Source organism: Pyrgilauda ruficollis, unplaced genomic scaffold (assembly GCF_017590135.1).
Source record: "Pyrgilauda ruficollis isolate IOZ18807 unplaced genomic scaffold, ASM1759013v1 scaffold2, whole genome shotgun sequence".
In the NCBI taxonomy this organism is placed as follows: domain Eukaryota; kingdom Metazoa; phylum Chordata; class Aves; order Passeriformes; family Passeridae; genus Pyrgilauda; species Pyrgilauda ruficollis.
This window is the reverse complement of record NW_024519206.1, coordinates 10,023,241-10,043,349: the sequence shown is the minus strand read 5'-3', so window position 1 is coordinate 10,043,349 and position 20,109 is coordinate 10,023,241. Positions and strand designations below refer to the sequence as shown.

The 20,109-nt window shown below is 38.1% G+C and overlaps 1 protein-coding gene across 1 annotated transcript in view; it reads right to left on the bottom strand.

The window, feature by feature from the left end:
• Nucleotides 1-20,109, bottom strand: part of DNAH11 (dynein axonemal heavy chain 11) — a 95,164-nt gene that overhangs the window by 57,988 nt on the left and 17,067 nt on the right. The window contains 2 exon segments of the mRNA XM_041466209.1: nt 18,358-18,427; nt 19,841-20,022. Coding sequence (XP_041322143.1) covers nt 18,358-18,427; nt 19,841-20,022 — 252 coding nt within the window.

Sequence of the window (20,109 nt, the reverse complement as noted above, 5' to 3'; positions counted from 1 at the left end):
TGCATTTGAGTGCAACCACATTTGAAATACAGAATAAGGTCAATGCTGGCTGTTATGACCAAGCTGTCACAAAACTTAGCAAAGCAAATCTTCAGGCTTGTTAACAGGGGCTTAGAAATTTTCCTGCTTGGAAACAGTAGGGAGGAAATGATCACTTAAGTCCACATCTTACCAGTGCACCTCATTTGAGCAGGGAAGAAGGGCACAAGAAGTTAGACACCATGAACACACTGAAGAGCACACTGCCTTTTTCAAAGGAGAACAGTACCCACCTTCCCCTGAAAACCAGAGACTGAGAAAGCCTTGAGCTACACACGCCTTGGTAATTTGGCCCTGGACCAAGGAAACAGAAGGGCTTTTTGGGGACTGGCATCCACCAAATTTGGCCACAATCAGATCCTTATTCAGCCACATCTGAGATTCAGAAATATTGCTCGTCCACACGGAGTGAAACCAAAAGTGTTCCCTCCTTTGCTGTTTGCTCACACAGGGCTCAGCCTTGCAAGTAAACCTGATAAGAACATCTCACTCAATTACATTCCTAATCTCTGCATATGGAGTTTAGGTGACTAAAGGACTTGCATGCAACAAGGACGAAATATTTTTGTATGTTCACCCACTTCAACTTTACACCCCTAAACCAATACATGTTCAATGACACACAAAAATTTATACTGTCACTAACTATAAACACCAGAATTCCAACCACATCTTTGTAACATGTGAAGCAGCTGCCTTGCAAAAAGTGGAGAAGCTCCTAAAATTCTGTGAAGCACATAAGGGGACAGACAGTAAAATATATTTTGACCACATAGTTTTCAAAAATAAAGAAAAGAGATACAGCTCGAAACCACAGGAACCATAGGAGTTGTTAGCGTAAATTCCACTGTTTTGCCTTTGATTTTATCAAGCTTGTGCAACAACAAAACACATTCTTGAAGTGGTGAACTCAACAGACTAAAATAATATCTATTAGTTTACCCTGAGGCACTGGTTTCTTCTGTGTAATTTGGAAAACCTCCAGGGAACAGATGTATCCTGCCAGTCCAGACAAGCTCTGTTTACCACCTACTCCAATCAGAAGTTCATAACCCCTAGAAGCTTATAAGATAGGACTGATTCAGCACCTGATGACAAACATCAATAAAGTAACAGTAATGTAAAATAACTTCAACAACCTCCTCAGTGAAGTTCCTCAATTCATTTTTATTTCACCAAGCCTTCTATCCCTTCACTCTTTCTTTTTTTTTGTCTGTTTTTGAGATAATGTTCTCCTGACACCTAAAGGTACATTATCCTCCCCTCAGCATTTGCTATTGCTGGCAATATTCCAGCAAGTGGAAAAAAACATTATTTTCCTTTATCAAATATTGAAGGTCTGCCAAGGACCAGAGCTGTCTGGTTACACATTCTTTACATTGAGTTGCTCCAAAGCATCCCACCAGGAATCTGATGGGCCCTGACTGAACCCAGAACAGAGACCCAGTGAACTTGAAGGGAGGTTGATTGGACTGTAGGAGCACATGAGAATTTCACATCTGGCTCTTTGCACCAGAAAGGCCAAAGGGTGATAAATCACTTAATGACAAATTTGCATCAAATTTTAATTAACTCTTGGAATATCTGTCCCAGACTAATTAAAGCATACTGTTGTTTGCTGATCATAGAATACCATATGAGGCATGAGGCCAGATGAGGACTTGGCCCAAAATTAGATAAGATCCAATTGCTAAAATTTTGAAATGTGTGTATTGAGGTAATTTCTCCCACAGAAAACTATGTTTGAGACATTGAAAGAAATCACTTGTAGTTTATATTATAATAATTTATATAAGCATCTAAAATTATTTTCAAGATGTCATTTTTTTAACATCAGATGCAGTTTCTAAGGGATGAAAGACCAGAGCTTGGAGACAGCAGGTTGGACTTTTTGCTTAATTTTTCCTACACGTATCATTGAGATATTCCCTTCATTCTCTTTGTGCCTCATGCCACTGAAAAAAATTATTGAAAATAGCCTTGAAAAAAACATTGATGAGAACCTTCTTAAATAAAGGTATAATGTGTCTAATCTGGTTGCATCTAATAAAGAGCTAAAAACCTGTCCAACCGAAACATTACTGGAAGCCAATTCTCTTTGACTTCACTGTAGAACTTTGTCAGTTTTATTCATGATTACAAAAAAACAAAACAAAAAAACCCCCACAAAAAACCATAAAAGGTGCAGAAAAAACTTACAGGATTTAATTTCACAACCACTTTTCCAGGACTGCCAAACTGTAAGCCTAAGACAGCCTGCCACTTTGTTTGCCAAACTGAGATACCACTCTCAGTCATCAGACTTTAGAGAGAAGATAATAGCTTACCAACATTTTCAAGCAAAACTAGCGATATCTGAGAAGGCTTCTGTCTGCAGGTCTGATGATTATCACATCAACCTCTAAATCAGCCTAAAAAAAAATCTACAGTCCCTATGAAAGGTCCCCATGATTATCTTTGAAATTTAAGCATTTCTTTAATCCTCTTGGAGCAAAACTCCTACAATAGATTGCTTTGTCAAGAGTACCTTCTCTTATATAGCTCCTGTCTGATTATGTGCAAAGTGAAAGCTGATGACACTGAAATCCAGGTACAACTCACTGAGGAGAAAAGTTTGTGTGTTAAACCATTTGATGCTGCAAATAATACAAACTGCTTCAACAAAGCTAATCTCTGCCAGCAGGGGCCTCTGTCTCTTTCTGGAAATCACTGATATTACACATGACCAGAGTGATGGTATCTGATGAAAAAAAAAGTTATGGATAAATAAAGTAAATCTATGATGACACTTAGAAGTTCTGGCTTGTTTAGATTTGAAATGTACAGCAGCTGGGCAGCAAAGCAACTCCAGGTAAGCTATGCAGTGGCATTATTTACTGTATGCTTAAGTTATTGCCCTTGCTTTAAACCAATCTAATTTAAAAGCATTTTCCCTTTCCTGGTAACAAAAGACAAATATTGCTTTTCTTATAAAGGCCTGCTACATCATTAACTAATTAAAAGATAAGACAAACTATCTACAGCATTATAGATTATCTCTCCAGCCTCAGAAAATATGGTGTTAATTTCTGTGGAGTGCAAAAAACCCCGGTGAATCTCTGTTCAAACAAACAAAATGGAGGTTATTTTTAACACTGAGCCACAATCTGCTCTTCCACAAGGGCACCAATGAAGTCCATTTATCAGCTCTCTTGCTGCATGGTGCCCTGCATAAACCTTCCATTAAGAGTGTTACGAGTTTGCACCGCAACACGCCCTGAACAGCAAAAAGCAATGACTTCATGCAAGCACAGCATCATGATGGATTACATGTTCCCTTTATAGATATTCCAGTTACATCCACTGCATGGCACCCTAGACAAGGCTGGGCTCACAGAAGCAGGCATGCCCATGTAGCTCCGAACTCCTCAGGTAGCTCCCCACAGCTACATAGAGTTCCAATAAATAAGACCTGTCACCACTCAGTTTTTAACTTGCTGGCACAAGGCAAAATACTTTCCAGCTACTAACATTCCTCAAAATATTTGTCTGTAGTTTCCATCACCATTTTATAACAGAAATTACAGTCTTTTTCCACCAGTTTATCCCCACAGACATGTGCTGACTCATGACCAGAGATAATGAGTATCATTTGGTTGTTGTAAGCACTTGGGTGTAGCAAACAAAATGCTCTAAAGATAAAAAAATATTGTCTTTTGTAATGTTGTCATCTGGCATCAAAATAGGATGTCTTAAGGAAGGCTAACTGATATATTCTGCAAAGACATTAGTTATACTTAGTAGATAGCCAGTTTCATTGTGATTCATTGTGCTTGAATCTATATATTCTTGAACATGGACCAAGATATCTCTAAAATTAGCAAGTTCTCCAGCCAGTTGAACGTGCAAAATGTAGTTAAAACAAATGTCTGCTCTCCGCTGACTGGCACACTTAGGTTGGCCATTATGGCTTGAGGCTCCAGGGCAGTACAGGACACATGGAAACATCAGCACTGCCAGGACCTTCCATGGTCACTAGTCCTGCTTTTCAACACTGCCCTAGAAAACAGGAGATGTCATCATGACAAGATTAGCACTTCCTCAACGTCACCTCAAACCTCCTTCTTTCCCAGCTTCCATGCCAGGAGGGGTGCCAACATGCATGATGGGCCAGTGCAACCACCCCAAAACAGAGTGTGTGGTGTACAAGAGGACCTGACAAGCCCTTGCCTCCTTGCCTTCACAGTGATCCATGGGGTGGGCAGAGGAAAAAATATTCTGTAAAAGAACAGAGCTGCACTCCAAGGAACAGGAAAGCAGACAAAAACAAACCAGGATCAGACTCACATGTCTTTACAAGCAAGGGCAGGATTTGCTGACCCTATTGTGTCCTTCCCTCTGTCTTGAATCTCTGCCCCGGTGTTCAGCTACCCTTTGAAAGCCCTGCTTCATGGAAAAGATTGTCAAGCACTGGAACAGGATACCCAAGGATGTGGCTGAGTCACCATCCCTGGAGGTATTTAGAAGATGTGTAGATGTGGCACTTAGGTGCGCAGTTTAAGGGTGGACATGGCAGTGCTAGACTAATGGCTGGTGTTGTTGATCTTAGAGGTCTTTTGCCACCTAAATGATTTTGTGATTTTATGATTACTGTTTCAGAGCTTCTTCAATCTCTGTTTTGTTCTACCCGCTCTTCCAAAAGTCGTTTTACCCTTGAAATGTTGATCTTCCCTTCTCAAAAACCAACCAACTGAAAAATTAAGCACAGCAAACTTTGCAAACCATTGATATATTTCCACGAAATGCATTTTCTGTCTCAGCTTTCTACCCATCTGATCTACCTGACCATGATCACTTTAGGACAGGGACTATCTTCTACTTAGAACAAAAAGCATCTGTTCTTCACCAGCCCACAATCCAATGTCCATCATTAGATTGTAAAGATCAGCAATAGAGTGTTGTCAGGTACCTTAGCCCATGACATAGACCTGAAAGCCCTTGGAGAGGTCTCTCATATTAAGGATGCAGTGAAACCTCATATCAGTTGCTGGGAAGTTTTGAATCCTTGCCTAGTGAAGACATATGACTGCTTGTATTATGGCTCAAATATTCTTGGTTATTGGTGGAACAAAAGCTTGTGGCTGGAAATGGAAGCCAACTACCTTTTTGTAGATGGTAATCAGGGAACCTGAAGAAAGGAAGTTGGAGGCAAATACTGCAAAACGTCACTGAGAATAAAAAGGGAAAAGGAGGTGAAGATTCTCCAGCATCAGACAGCAGATAAGAGTCAATGAAGTGTTAAGTGACAAGACAGCCTGGTGAGCATACATCTACTTGTGTGTCACAGAAAATACTTCATTTCTAGCCTCATCCTTGATGCAGTTCCACAGCAGTTGCACGTCTGGTTATGAGCCCCAAGGGCACATCTGACAGGTGGATGACCACATGAGACTGCAATTCAGGGAACTCTCAATGTCATAATAAATCTAGTGTGTCTCTTTCCATTTAGCTATAAGAACAGCAAGATTTTCAACCTGCACTAAATTTCAAACACCATATTTTCTCCTATTACCTTTCATCTGCTACCTATTGTAGTGGAAAGCTAAATAGTAATTATTTCACGTATTAAATACAGGATTGGTATAATATGACTTTAAAACCTAGATGGAGTTTAGGCTTGATAATGAAGCTCCCAGCAGCTGGATTCATAAAAGCAACATACTGAAAATTATGAATTCCTGTAAAAGTTACCTTCTGCCTGTCAAAACTGAGAAAGAAAATGTAACTTGATTAATATTAGTGACAAAACGCTGAAGTACTGTACATTTCCAGGCTTAACCTCAGTTGAAGAATCAACAGTTCTGTCCTACAGGAAATACAAATATCCAAGAAGTATTGAATTGGGATTGACATTTTAAAATTAAGAATAATCACACATTTTCTATCACATAATATTTTGTTCAAAATTTCTGTTGCAATAAAGATACCACAGTTTTACAAAGCTTCTGAAGATAAAGGGTCTTTTTGTAATGAAACTGGCTCCAAACACACTTGGAGATGAGTAAAGCATGGTCAAAAGAAGTACAAATCAGTTTGAGAATGCACACAATCATCACTCATCACAGATTAGAGGAAAAGTAGCTGATCTCAATAAGAAAAAAACCAGCAAATATTATCATGGAGTATGGGGGACATGCTCCTCTGTTTGCTGCATTATCCAATACTCTTTCTGGCTCTCCAAACGACACAGCTCCTGGTGAATTAAAAGGAGGCCACCTAAAAAGTGGATAGAGATAAATAAAATAAATAAATAAAATAAAATAAACTTTTGAAAGGCTCAGAGTTGCTGGAAATTTGTATTCTTTTTGTCCAGCTGGGAAGAGAATTTTGTTTCTTTAGATGATAGTGCACATGTCTGTTGCCCTGATTTCTTAAGATTTTTCTAAGCCTTCTGATGTTTGCATTCTTGTATCAAACTTTCTCACACACTTTCTGTAAACAACTTATTGTTTTGCATTCCTTTATGGAGGAGGAGAAACTTATTGGACTGTTGGCTTGTCCAGTGTCCCTGGAGAGGTGGCACTTTCACCCTCCAATCCTATGTCACCTTTGGAAATCTATAAAAGTAGGAGTCAGAAAATAAATCTCTCTCTTCCTGGCCTGAGAACAGCAGTGTGTCTGCATTGTGTTGTCTTGTGTCCTATAGCGACACATGTCAACTAGGACAAGCAGGTCTTTAAAAGAAATATTGTAAAAGGAAAACTCATGAATAATGCAGTTATTCCCTGCTCAAATCAACAAATCCTTTCTTCCCAGAACTTCATAAGGTAATGCATTCTCTTTCTTTCCATGTGTTTGCAATGAATTTCACTCTATTTTAGAATTCTTAAGCAGTTAAATTTAATGGTCAGCATTTTACTTGATTTGATCTGTTTTGTAAAAATTGAAATTTTAAATTTTTGTCTAGGTTTTCTTTTAAAAGAATTCAAAACCATTCAAAAGAAAGAAGCAACAACCCTTTTAAGCACTAAAGATTTTGAGATCTTAACTCTGAAATCTTTGTGAAAGAATAAAAGGTTTCCTGTCTCAAAAAGAGTATAGTTTTGGGAAGAAAATAGGAGAGTATTGAGACGTTAGCTTTGCATGTCACCAAGTTAGACTGATTTCTCCAAGCCAGAGATGTTTCAGATTTGAGTTGTCACTTCCTTTGTTTTTTCTCTTTACATCTTGTTCCTTATCAAGATATTCAGCTGATGCCTGGTGTTATTTCTTCATGGGATGAAGTATGACCTAGGGAAAAAAAAATATACAATTCATCTGCATGAAAAGATGTAAGAACAGTACAGATAATTCAAAATGTTTTCTTTGTAAGTCATGTATTTTCTTCATGTCATATAAGATGACATGAAGACATGACATCTGAACAAGAATCTAATACGTATTTTGGATAATAGTGAAGTCTTTACACAGAGTATTGGTCTTCCTGTACCAAAATGAACTAAAACACTAATCTGTTGATTTTGGATGGGAAACTTTATATTTACACAGGTTCAGGTAAAGGAATATAATATATTTTAATAGCCAAAACAATTAAATTGTCATTTGGAAAGTAAGAAGGTTGTCACCTACTCTAGGTGTCACTGCCTTGACATCTTGGACTAGAGGATGTCCAGAGGTCCCTTCCAACCCCAACAGTTCCAAGATTCTGTAATTACCTTAATTTCCCAAATCAACTGAATGACTTTCAGTGGCCATCTTCTAAGCTGTTGTTCTCATGGCAGAAAAAGACTGTTCATTTGAACCAGTATCGTAAAGTTTCTATGGATTTTGTCTGATGTCTTTACAGGTGAAGAAATTGTTGTCTTTACAGGTGAAGAAAACATAGAGGGTTAGAGGCTAAACACCTGCAATTTAGGGAATCAGTTTCTGTATCTCAGGCATCCCTGCTGTCTACAGTCAATCAGTGGGGCCAACATCCAGCAGCTCCATCAAAAGCAGCTGAAGGATACTTTCCTTCCAAGACTCCATAGCCCCTTCACTTTCTGCTTCTCTTTTATAAAACAGTTTATAACCTCCCAGGAACATATGCTTTTCTCTTTAATCCATTAGTTTTGAAGCTTCTGTTTTATCTGTGATTTATGGTTGCCATCATGGACCAAAGCACAAAAATTATAACATTAAGTAAGAAGTAAATGCTCACCAGTGTCCATAATCAATATGCTGCCACATCATGAGGCTGAACAAATTCATATCTACACACTTCAGGCATATTCAAATCACTAATAAAATAGAAAAGTTTCTCATTCTTTTACTGGAACATCGGTATGACCATGTTCTTCCAAACAGCCCTGAAATGTAACACAAAGGCATACAAATTATTACCATATGAAGCAACACTGAAATTAAACAAAATCAAGAATTCAAAATCATGCTGGCTAAAATTTCTGGAACATTCCACCATGTACAAGGTTGGGGGGGGTTTTAAACTATTGAATCCTTAGCAATCACAGATAGTTTTTAAGAATATATTACCTTGGGATTCTGAATTCCAGAAAAGTCTTGCTGATTTAGTTGATTGACTACACAGCCTTTGAAAGTTTCACACCATATCCATCTGTATACTTTAAAACTGAAATACTTTGAATGTGAAATCCCCAGGTATCCGAGACTCAGAAAATTAATCAGTGAGTAGATTATTTTCTCCTTCTCCTGGGAAAGATTAAATAAGATCTTTACCAAAATATGTAAAGTGCAAAAATATGAAAAATATGTAAAGTGCAAAAATATGCAATAATATCTCCCAGACAAAGGAATTTTAAGGTGATTGTACTAAATTTCAGCCTATTCCCCAAAACGAGGTGCTTACACAATGGTCAGTGCAGACATCAGGTTACAAATTTACTACAACAGTGAACAAATTAATTCAAAGACCCTTATGTATTCATCAGAACTGCAAAATATTGAGACATAAACTTTGAGTTTATACAATTTTTATGCAACTGCACTACTTCCCTTAGATGTGTAAGGGAAAAAATAGCTACAGAAGGCTGCTAAGTCATGTTGAAAACATAGAATAAAACAACTTCTATTAAGCACTATTATAATGCTGAACTCCGGTACTATGTGATCCTCAATTTTGCCACTTAGTGAAGTATTCCACAGATATGTATGACAAGATTCATCATCCACAGAAGTTTGATTTCTAATTGCACTCTTTCAATTTTGTGCATGGAAACAAAAACCTGCAGAAATTACCAGGAATTTATTAAAGCAGAACTGGAACAAACTCACAATCTTCCTTCCTAGGTCATATATTTTTGTTGTTCAAATTATCACAGAAAGTATTCTGCACAAAATAAACCACAGTAATAGGTGGACTTCAAGGAAAACTTCAGTATTGTCACAGTGACTGAGGCTCTCATCTTCAAAAAGCAGCCTAAATTCTCTCTGTCTCAGAGCTGGGATTTGAACCAAAGAGGGTTATGAAACATTTAGGGAATACAGTGGTTAAAATCCTTACAGCACAGGAGAGCATTTAATACAAACTCCATACTCTTTGGCAAGAGGAAAAAGATTTCTCAAAAGTTTTGTACATTTAACCCAGATTTTTTTTGTCCAGTCAATAATGTAATGAATTTTGGATACACCTGCTATTGATTTTGAGATGATGAAAGCCAGAATTTAATAAGACTTTAATATTTGTCAATAAGAAATGCCTATATGTATTTAAAAAAAAAAGGAAAAATAATTAGGAGTTCCATGTGTAATAAGTAGAAGAGGAAAAAGTGCAGACTACAGATTTTTTTTTTTTTCTATTGCACAGTGTATTAAAATACTTTGGGTTGGGCAAAATAAAAGAGTGAAATGTAATTATATGGTTTTGAACTTGTCTTGTTTATTTAAAAGCTGGGTAACATGTTCACGAGAGCCTGTAGGAAATGGAAACTGCCCTTGCACAGGGACAGCTGAAGGCTGGACATCCCAGCACTGCCACAGTCCTGACTCACTGCAGACGTATGAGTGCCTTGGGCAAAGCAGAATAAGCAAACACGTCACTGCAAGCAGTTTCCAGTGGGACTACGGAAGCATTGTCATAGGTTTTCAGTGAAATGAATCATCTGCAAACCTCAACGGTGATTTTGACTGGCGATCTCAACAAAGATAACAAATGCTTCCAAGGCCATTTCTGTCCAGTCACAGTCAGCTGAAAGGATGGTTATTGACTGGAGAAGTGAAACAAGAAGATAAAGAGTGAAGGGGTGCTGGAAGACAGGACAGAAATGGAGAACCTCAACATATTTGCAACTGGATGATCATAAATTCTAGGGGCAAAAGCTGTGTTTGCACTTACCTTGCTTTCCTACCACAAAAGGAAAAAACTTCTTGCAGAAACTATGTGCATATGAAAGGACTAAAGTCTCTTAATTATATAAAAGACGATTTTGTTCTTTTAGCTCAATTTTAAACCTCACACTGGGAAACATCCCTCTTGATCTAAATTTTAAATAATGTCCACAATTATAAACACTTGCACATTTTTATTCTCTGTGGCAGTGTTCCAGACTTAAGTATTATTGAGGACCCCAGAATTAATGTATCCATATTAGTTTGCATCAGAACGTGCCTCCATCAAGCAACATTTTCAACTTTTCTGCTGTTCTAGAGGCAGAGCGGGTGAGTCATATGCCTTGGGGAATGCTAAATAAAACCCTACACTACATGCTAATCTCACCCACTCTAGCAGATACCTCAAAAAATGTTATGTGGCTACAGATAAGATTAGAACTGACAGAAAATACTGCAGATTAAAAGCGGTATGATCTGTAAGAAAAATATCTTAACCTCTCAACTATGGAAAGAACACAGCAATGAACAGTAGTGAATCACTGTACTTTAACAAGTTCATCTCTTAAGCTCTTTTTTATGAACTAAGACTTAATTTAGATTGCTCATTTGTGCAATTTGATGTGAATGATTCTTTCCATTATGAAAACAATCCACAATTTGACTGTTCCAGACAATTGCTTGGAGTGATGGCTTAAGACACATGAAGGCACTTCAGTGTACCACTTGAATGCATTTACCAGGAAGAAATATTAGGACACACAAACACAAAAATAATGGCCATCATTTTGATCTACACATGACAGTACAAAATCATTCCATCACAGCTCACTGAGACAATGCTGTAAATGCAATGGAAAGGGAACAAAATTTACTTGTTTCTGGATTGTCATGCAGCTATCTGCTGTGATTAGTGGAGGGACTTGGTAGAAGAGCATTTAACAAAAGGAACTTGGCTCAAGAGTGGTGGACAGAAGGAAGAGCCACAGATAGTGAGAGGAGTCCACTGCTTTGTACATGCCTTAATTTTTCTTAGAAGAAGCAGTGGATGGTTTACAATACTGACTTAAAATGTGAAGGAATACTACTAAAATTTCACAGCAAATCCTTAAAGGTTCATAAACTCTCAAATTTTATGCCACGAGACCATTGGTGGGTGTAACATGCTTGGAGAACAAGCCTCTGTGATATTGACTTCACATCTTTAGTTTATTTAAGTTTCCTGCAAGAAGAATACACAGCCTGTGCTGCCCAGGAGCTCCTTTCATCAGCTTCTCTTTGCAATGGATAGTGTTATGCTTTTGTACTCTAGAGCCATGGCTGTGGTTGCTACTGGAACGGCAGTCATTAGCTGAAAAATCCCTCCCTGATCAGAGGAATTTCTGAAAGCTTTTAAGGCTGATGCCCCATTAAAGGAGCTATGACAGTTTACAACAGTTCATGATCTCACTCTGAGGCACAGCAAATTTCTTTTCTCCTAATCTTTCCATTAATTTTTATGGGAAAAAGGCGATTAAGTTCTGCTAATGCAGGATTGTATGTTAACATGAATTTGGAAACACTTCAAAGAATAAACTAAGATATAAAGAAGACAAAATGGTCTTTGCTTATCTGATGTGAATACAGAAGAAATTAATACAAGATATGAAAGAGAAAACAGGGCAAAAGCTTATTCAATTAAGATTTGTGGATTTATACCTACTTTTTTAAACCTGGTGAAAATGTATCCATTATCAGCAATGTAGATTGGCTGGAAAATTAGACAACTGACTGCAAAAGCAGTTAAACTACACATCAAACACACTTAAATGCTTTTAAATATTTTTTTTCTGAAGACTTCTAAAATTGTAGAAAGTTTTTAAAACTGAAAAATGTATTTTGCTATCTTGTCCCAGACATTTAAAAGGACAAGCCAGTGTATTAACTTACTTCTCTAGTGCTTTTCATGGCATGAAAAAAGAGGGCACAATTTTTTTTTGTATAGTTGTTTCCTTTTCAACTTACAGGAAGGATAAAAAAAATGGATGGCAAAGAGGGCATATCCACTGACAGCTGGGCTCTCCCTTGATCATGTTCTTCATGAAGAGCAAAACAGACAGCTTTTATGAGCCTATTTTGCTTTGACTGTCTGTCTCCTCTTGTTCCAAAATCTACCACCAGTATAACAGTTTTGGCCAACATACAGCCCTCTCCATTTGTGTGTTATATTAACATTTCCTTTGATCTGCATCCATCTCATCTACAGACTCCAAACTCCACCAGACAGGGATTGACCCTCCTTGGATGTTTTATGGTACCTGGCAAAAGTAAACTCAACTTCTGACTGTCCATTTCGGCTCACCTACAGGCACCATGCTGAGACACCCAGGCTAGGTTAAGGCTGTCTCAAGGCTTCTTGTGAACAGAGGTAAAGCCAAATTTTCTCATCTGCAATCAGACAGCAATTTGTGGGAGCACAGTGTCAGTTTCAGTTTGCATCAAGCAGTTTCATCCTCCTCCTTTCCCCTTGCCTGCCACAACTTTCAAAGTTTTCCAGTTTGCAAAGCAATGAACTTTGCCAAGGCCCAGAGAAGCAGCAGCCAATGGTTGTGATAACACTGTAAAAACTGTGGAATATATTTTATCTCTGCTGTTGAGGGAAGATAAGTTTCTCACATCTATATGGAACTTACTCTGGAGCACTGCTGATGTTGCATGGTAGTTGAATGGATTGTTGGTCTGGAGCTTGTCTTCAGAGACAGCACCATGCCTATTACCTATAAACACTGTTTTTCCAACAATCAAGACTGCTTTGCCTTTTATTACAAGTCAGTCAATGAAGTACTAGAGACGTACAGTCTAAAATGTGTGAACAAAGACTGACTAAAATTGAAAAGGAAAAAACCCCAAACATTTGCACGTCATAGTTTACTTTTAAAAGAAAACTGTAATTTCTGTCTCTTTCTCTGGCTAGGACTAAATTCTAAAAAGTGATGAAGCAGGATACACCATTCTTTTATTCTCAAAGAATTACTAAAATTGTTTTACTTTTTACACAATATTTCTACTTGAAAATTTTTATTCAGCTTCTTATAATAGGAAGGTTTTGAAATCTGGTTGTACCTGAAGTGCATTTGTTCCACCTCAGGCTTTACAGAACACCAGTCTCCCTATAACTGTTAGAGAAGCAAAGACTGGTGAAAGATGTAGGTGGTTTAATTTCTGAATGATTTCAATTAATTTTTGGCCTGGCTTTCAACATAACTAAATCCATTTGGACAGAGTTGGCAATAAAGAGCTTTACTTACTGTGAGCACCTAAAAGCTTCCTTGCGTGATAAATCTTTCTTTTCCAAGTTCAGTTGTCTGGTAAATATTTATTTTCCAAGCTCTGTATTTTCCTATAAAACATTAACCCTCAAAGACAACAGGAGTTTATCTTTTGATTATATCTTTTGATCATCAGATCCATGTTTCTATGTCCATAGACATAATCTCCCCAGGAAAATTCCTATTCATCTAAGCATTAAAAAATTGTACAGTACAAGTTAATGCAACCAAAACACCATTAATCACTTGCAAATATCCTATGCAGAACACACTGAAAAAAGGGGAAAAAATAACCAAAATAACCATACCTTCAAACTGAGGTGATTACAAATAACAGCTCATGCTTTCCATCCTCCACTGACAGGTATATATCATGCTATCATACCTTCTACAATTTGTCTTCCAGAAATACAACTCTAACTTTATAAATTGTTCAAATGCCTAGTAAAAGTGATTTGTTTCCTCTAGATCTCATACACTTTGTTTGTGTGAAGCTAATTTAGCTGGCAAAAAATTATCTGTGCATAAATGTGGCCATAGGAAAAGGTTAAGGCTTCAATTTGTGGGGCACAGCTGCTGTGGGCATTACTTTCAATGATTTAAATGGACTTGGAGCCTGAATTTCTCTTACTATGGATAAAAGGTACCCCACTGAGAAGTTGGTAGATGCCCAAAAAGGTTGAAGTCCTGTGCTGGAAGCCTGTGCTAGGGCAGGTTTCTGGGAGGACCTGTGAACCCGCACAGAGAGGAGCCCACGCTGGAGCAGGTTTGCTGGCACCACTTGTAACCCCACGGGGACCCACGCTGGAGCAGTTTGTGAAGAACTGCAGCCCAAGGGAAGAACTCAAGCTGGAGAAGCTCATGGAGGCCTGTCTGCCATGAGAGGGACCCTGTGATGGAGCAGGGGAAGAGTGTGAGGAGCACTTCCCCTGAGAGGGAAGGAGGAGCAGAGAAAACAATGAACTGACTGCAAACCCATTTCTCATCCCCCTGTGCTAATGGGGTGAAGAGGGAGAGAAAATTGGGAGTGAAGTTGAACTGAGAAGGAGGGAGGATTGGAAGGAAGGTATTTTTAAGATTTTGGGTGGTTTTTTGCCACTACCCTACTCTGATTTGATTGGTAAAAAAATAAAACTAATTTCCCCAAGTTGAGTCTGTTGTGCCTATGACAGTGTGCTGAGTATTTGATCTCCCTGTCCTTATCTTGACCCAAGAATCTTTTCATCGTATTTTTCTCTTCAGTGTCCAGATGATGAGAGGGAGTAATAGTGGCTTGGGGGGCTTCTGGCATTCAACCAGGGTCAACCCTCCACATTACTGCTCGGATTAAGCAGTACACACAAAAGAGGAAAAAACACCACTTAACTGATGATAAAATTCTCTGAAATGCCTCCTTGGGGATATATGTGACCACCAAATAAATAATAAATTAACAGAATAAAAATTAGAAGGAAGACTTAGTATAAATAATGGAGTTTGTTCCAATTAATCTTCAAACTGGATGTTAAAAACTCACAGGTTCTACTCCAGGTGCTGGGGTTTCGGGTGATGAATACCAGCTCTGGATATTGTAGCTGGGGCAGCAGCTCTTAAACTTGTACCTGAACAGGAGCCACATTTACAGGCAATGAATGTGTGCCTATGACTCTGTCAGGGTCACAACCTAGTGACCCTGACAAAAGGGTCACTAGGTTACATCAGTAAACTTTTTAGCAAAAGAAAGTTAAGATATGCTGTTTAACAAGAACGTGATCAAGGCAGTCATGTTTATTACAACCCCACAGAGGATTATCTGCAACACAATGCATACACTATTCCTTAAACAAGCTAAACAAACTCTGTTTGAACATGCCTTAGAGTTTTTTTACCAGAATCACAGAGGGTGACAAATTCAAAAGGTTTTACTTGACCTTGTATGAGTTTGTTGGAGTTTAATTAATTTAAAAGGGGGCTAGCCTGCTTTGCCAATGTGAATTCTCCTGAAAGCAAATTAAAGCAGAGGAGAGAAAAATCTCTCTCAAGGACAATGGAAATAATCAGAAGATGATTCAGAGCAGAAGTCTAAATTTAGGTGCTCCAAAATGATTCTCAAAGAAGCCACTTCCTGTTTCTCAGATAAAGTTAGACTATATGGCTCACCCCACCAGGCACCTTGCTGAATAACCAGAGGATTACTAGTATTTAAGTTTCTAAGACAGGAAATTATAAAACTCTCATCACTTTCCAGAGGTTACATTCAGATTTTAGATTTGGATTCCATTACATTCCAGCATTTCAGAGAGCCTGCAAAAGTGGTTTAGCTGTATAATTAATAAGAAGGAAAGAAGTCTGTATCCTACTGTGCTGACTGATTTAGACTGATTTAGATTTCCTACACTAACCTTCCATTGATGCTTTGTGAAGGCTGACCTAGAACAGAGACTAGACAGAGTTAAAGAATAAAGTAGGTATTTATTAAAAGGCTTCAGTGGGCACACTTTGGGCAGTACAAGAGCCCAGCCAGGGCTATACCCAAGATGGACCCAAAATGGTCACAAAATGGATGACCGGTCACAAAGTGTCACACTTCTATAAGTTTTGGTCCATTTGTATTACTGGAGTTACTTGTCCAATTATAGCTTTAGGTTATGAAGTCCCACCCTTGCTTTTCTCTCTTCATTCCACCGCTGTTTATGCTCTTGGGCCTGAAATTTGTATTGACTGTCCTTGGTCCCAAGCTAGAGAGGAATTGTTTTGTCTAGCTACTCTGTGAAGAGAGCTTACCATCCCTTAATATGAAGCTCAGAACCACACACTAAAGCAGCACAGAATCTGAAAAATATAAAAGCTAAAACTGTACTACCATAGTACAGTGATGCAAGGACTTCAATAATGGAATCTTAAGTCTATTTTACTGAGAGACTTTCCAAATACCAGTTTCAATAATCTCATAATTGATACCTTGAGTTACATCAGCTCACATCTAGAAGGCACATTCAACATTACAGTATTCAAAGGCTAATTTAAGGCTCTTTTCTGTGCCAAACAGGCAAGACATAAAGTGTTAATTAGGTATTAAATATTACTTAGCAATAGCAAAAACCAAAGAAATTATAAGAATAAAAGAAAAAGGAATGCACAGTGCAAAACTGTCTCCAGAAAAATAGAGGAAGAAGAAATGGGAAAACAGATAAAGGGAAAGCCACTGTAATTGTGTCTCAAAGGCTCACCTTGTTAGCATCCATAACAATGTTGAGGGACTCAGTCTACATAGGATTTATATCCCTATTTAAAACAAACCTTTTTGGCCCCTCATGGGTTATATTTGCTTGTTCTCTCAGAGAAGATGACAGGAGAACTGCAAATTGTATTTCAATAGAATCTTATCACTTAAGTGCTTAAACAACAACATTGTATTGCAATTAAAACTTCAGAAGATGACACATCACTGAAACAAGAAGCTTTTGTAACATCAAACCCAAGTTTTCCTCCTTTGTATGTTTATTAGGTGGTTATTTAAAATAACAAAAAATTCAGTGAACACTCAATAGAGCAAAATGACTGCATTTTAAGTAATAGCGACTTATTTCTGTTTTGGTTACAGGAGAGTTGGTCACTAGTCTTCATGACGTGGGAGATATAAAGGAGGTACCGTGGGTCTCAAGAGAAAATAACAGGCCCTTCAAGGCAGCTGGATCAGAATTGTGCAGGCTACTACTTTCTGCCTACCAGCATCGTGCCCTGCCCTCCAGCCTTTCCAAACCACCAGTTCTCTGCACCCACGTCCAGTTGCATCAAAACCTCAGAAAAATGGAAGAATTCTATCTCTTACATGCTCTCTGAATTCTGGTATTGTCCATTTTGGATGGAGAATGACATCCTAGCAAGAACACATCTGTTTCTTGCCATCTTTGCACTCTCAGGTTTCCTGGTGTACAAAACCACACAGTTCATCAGCTGTCAGAACTTCTGAACTAAATTAATTCCAAATGGGCATTTCTTTTGTGTTCATATACCTGTGATGAGGAACTTTCAGAACCTGAAGAGAAGGAGCAGGGTGAATGTTAGTGACACCATTTTCATATAGTAGGAATTTTTCACTTTTTCCTGAACTGGATCTTGGACTGAATCCCTGTACTCAGCCAACAGTTTACATTAATTTATTCTTGTCTTTGTGCTAGTTTAGCCCCAAATTTCCATTAAGCCTAAGGATAGGAAAGGAGATTCCCAGTCTGAAATAGCCATATTCTGCACTCAATTCTAATAGAAAGTGTTAAATGGAGAAGAAAATCTATGCAGCTGCCAGCATTTAGTAGCATAAATAAGCAAGCATTATGTATTAGAATTATTTGTCTAGTGTTTTGGCAGGACACTCCACGATGTCCTTCTAGAAGTCTAATTAAAACATCCTGCTTCTCCTTCCAGAAAAAAGTATTACTCAGTCTAATCTGTCAAATTGAATGTTCATTACTTCATGCCATGATTAACTGTCCTTTGGGACATGCAAAGAACACATAAGTGTAGAATTTGCTTGCAATGTTTGAGCTTTCTATTGCTCATCATGTGGCTGACCGAGTGGCCTCAGCATTGTGTTATTACCCTGCAGCCTCAGGCAAAGGCAACATGAAGAATTTGTTATGCAAGAGCCATGGCAGTTTCTTTACAAGTGAGATGGAAAACATGCTGCACAGCAAGGAATGTACCTTACCCTCTCCATTCCCTGCAATTCCACCAACAAACAGAGTGACACACTGCCGGCTGCTCCTCCAGCTGACATCCTACCACACAGAAGGGACACACAGTGAGCTCCTCTCCTCTCCTGTTGTAGTTCTTATCACAGAGACAATTGTTCACAAGATTTTTTTTTTCCCCTCCTCATTCTTATTCCCTTTAATAGTGCACTTTCTTGGCAGAGTTGCCTCAGCAAAGCTAATGTTGCATTAAGCAACACGCTCTCTCAGAAAATGATAAAAGAGTTAGTGCAAAAGAATTAAAGAAATTACCTCAGCAAGTGAGAACAAATCCTGTTCTGACAGACAGCCACACAGTCCAGCAGGACTGTGAGAACCCAAGGATACAGAACAGTTATCACAATTTTGCCACTGCTTTAGCAGAGTGGATTCTGCAATCAGTTGTACAGCTGGAATTCAAAAAAATACAAAGTCAGTCTCCTAAAGTAATACACTGCTTCCAAAGAAATAGTTGTATGAGTCACAGATTAGAAATAGCTTGGCTGCTTGTGGATTGCTGTTTTAGTGAAGAGTATTCACTTTGATTTTCCAAAGCCTAACAGGTACAAGTTCATGATCCTCAGTGCTTGTCTTCAGGTTTACCCAGTTAGCAGGAAACAAAATACTCTGTAGAAGGCTGATTGTGAAGGTCATAATACCTCAAGACATACCTTACTGTTTTTTACCCTTCTGTTCAGGACAATGGAACAAGAGAGAAGAGCACAAAATCCTTTATAAATCTTCTGATCAGTCACATTCAACCAGACAGGTTATTTCCAATACACCCCAATAAAGGTAAGGATCTGCTGCCACATACAGCAGATGTGGATGTTCCTTGAAGGAAGGTGGGAATAAATACACTTTTTATTTGGTCTGTACACTAACCAGTGTTTCTATGTTTCACTTTTTCACTCTGTATGTAATTAAAATAAATTAGTGCTTAAATTTAGCTTATGGGCAACTAATTCTTGTGAGTATGTATGCATGCATACACGTACCTGCATGCATTTCATGTGTATAGCATAACGTGCATTATCCTTTTCATAAAAGCCAGAGTACACAAAAGTCACATGTAGCCATGTGCATTCCAAATCCACACCTTCTTATTTATATTGTTCCCTTACTCTTCTTACCTCACTATAAATATCTGACCAACAATGAATTTGCTGCCAAATGCAAATTCTTCTTACCGTGCACAAACAAATGCTGTTGTCACTCTAGATTGTCACTGTACACAGCTTTTCCAAACAGGGCACATGTTTCCTTATGGACATATTTATCATACTGAAGAACATTACTGCTGTGATGAAATGCTTTTGAAATACTGAGTCATTGAGAGACACTTTATCAATGCTTCAACACACTCAAAAATAATCTTCATGTCTAATACAAACAACCCATTGACAATTATCTTGATAAAAAGTCTTAAGGGGAGTAATTAAAGACAATGAATTCATTTACTTTGAGAATAAAGTTCTCTTCTGGCTGCAAGTACAGCTCCAGGGTAGATTGTTTAACCATCTGCTCAGACTGTAGGTTCCCCATCCTCAGAACATCCAGAGATGGAAACAGGTCACTGATCACGCCTGTGAAAATTGGGATATCATCTGTCACTATTTTATGTAAATTGAAGTCTCTTAAGACTCACATAAGCACATGGAAAAGGAGGGTAAACAATATATCACAAGAACATTAAATAATTTTTTTTAGGAGTCTGTTTTTATTCACAG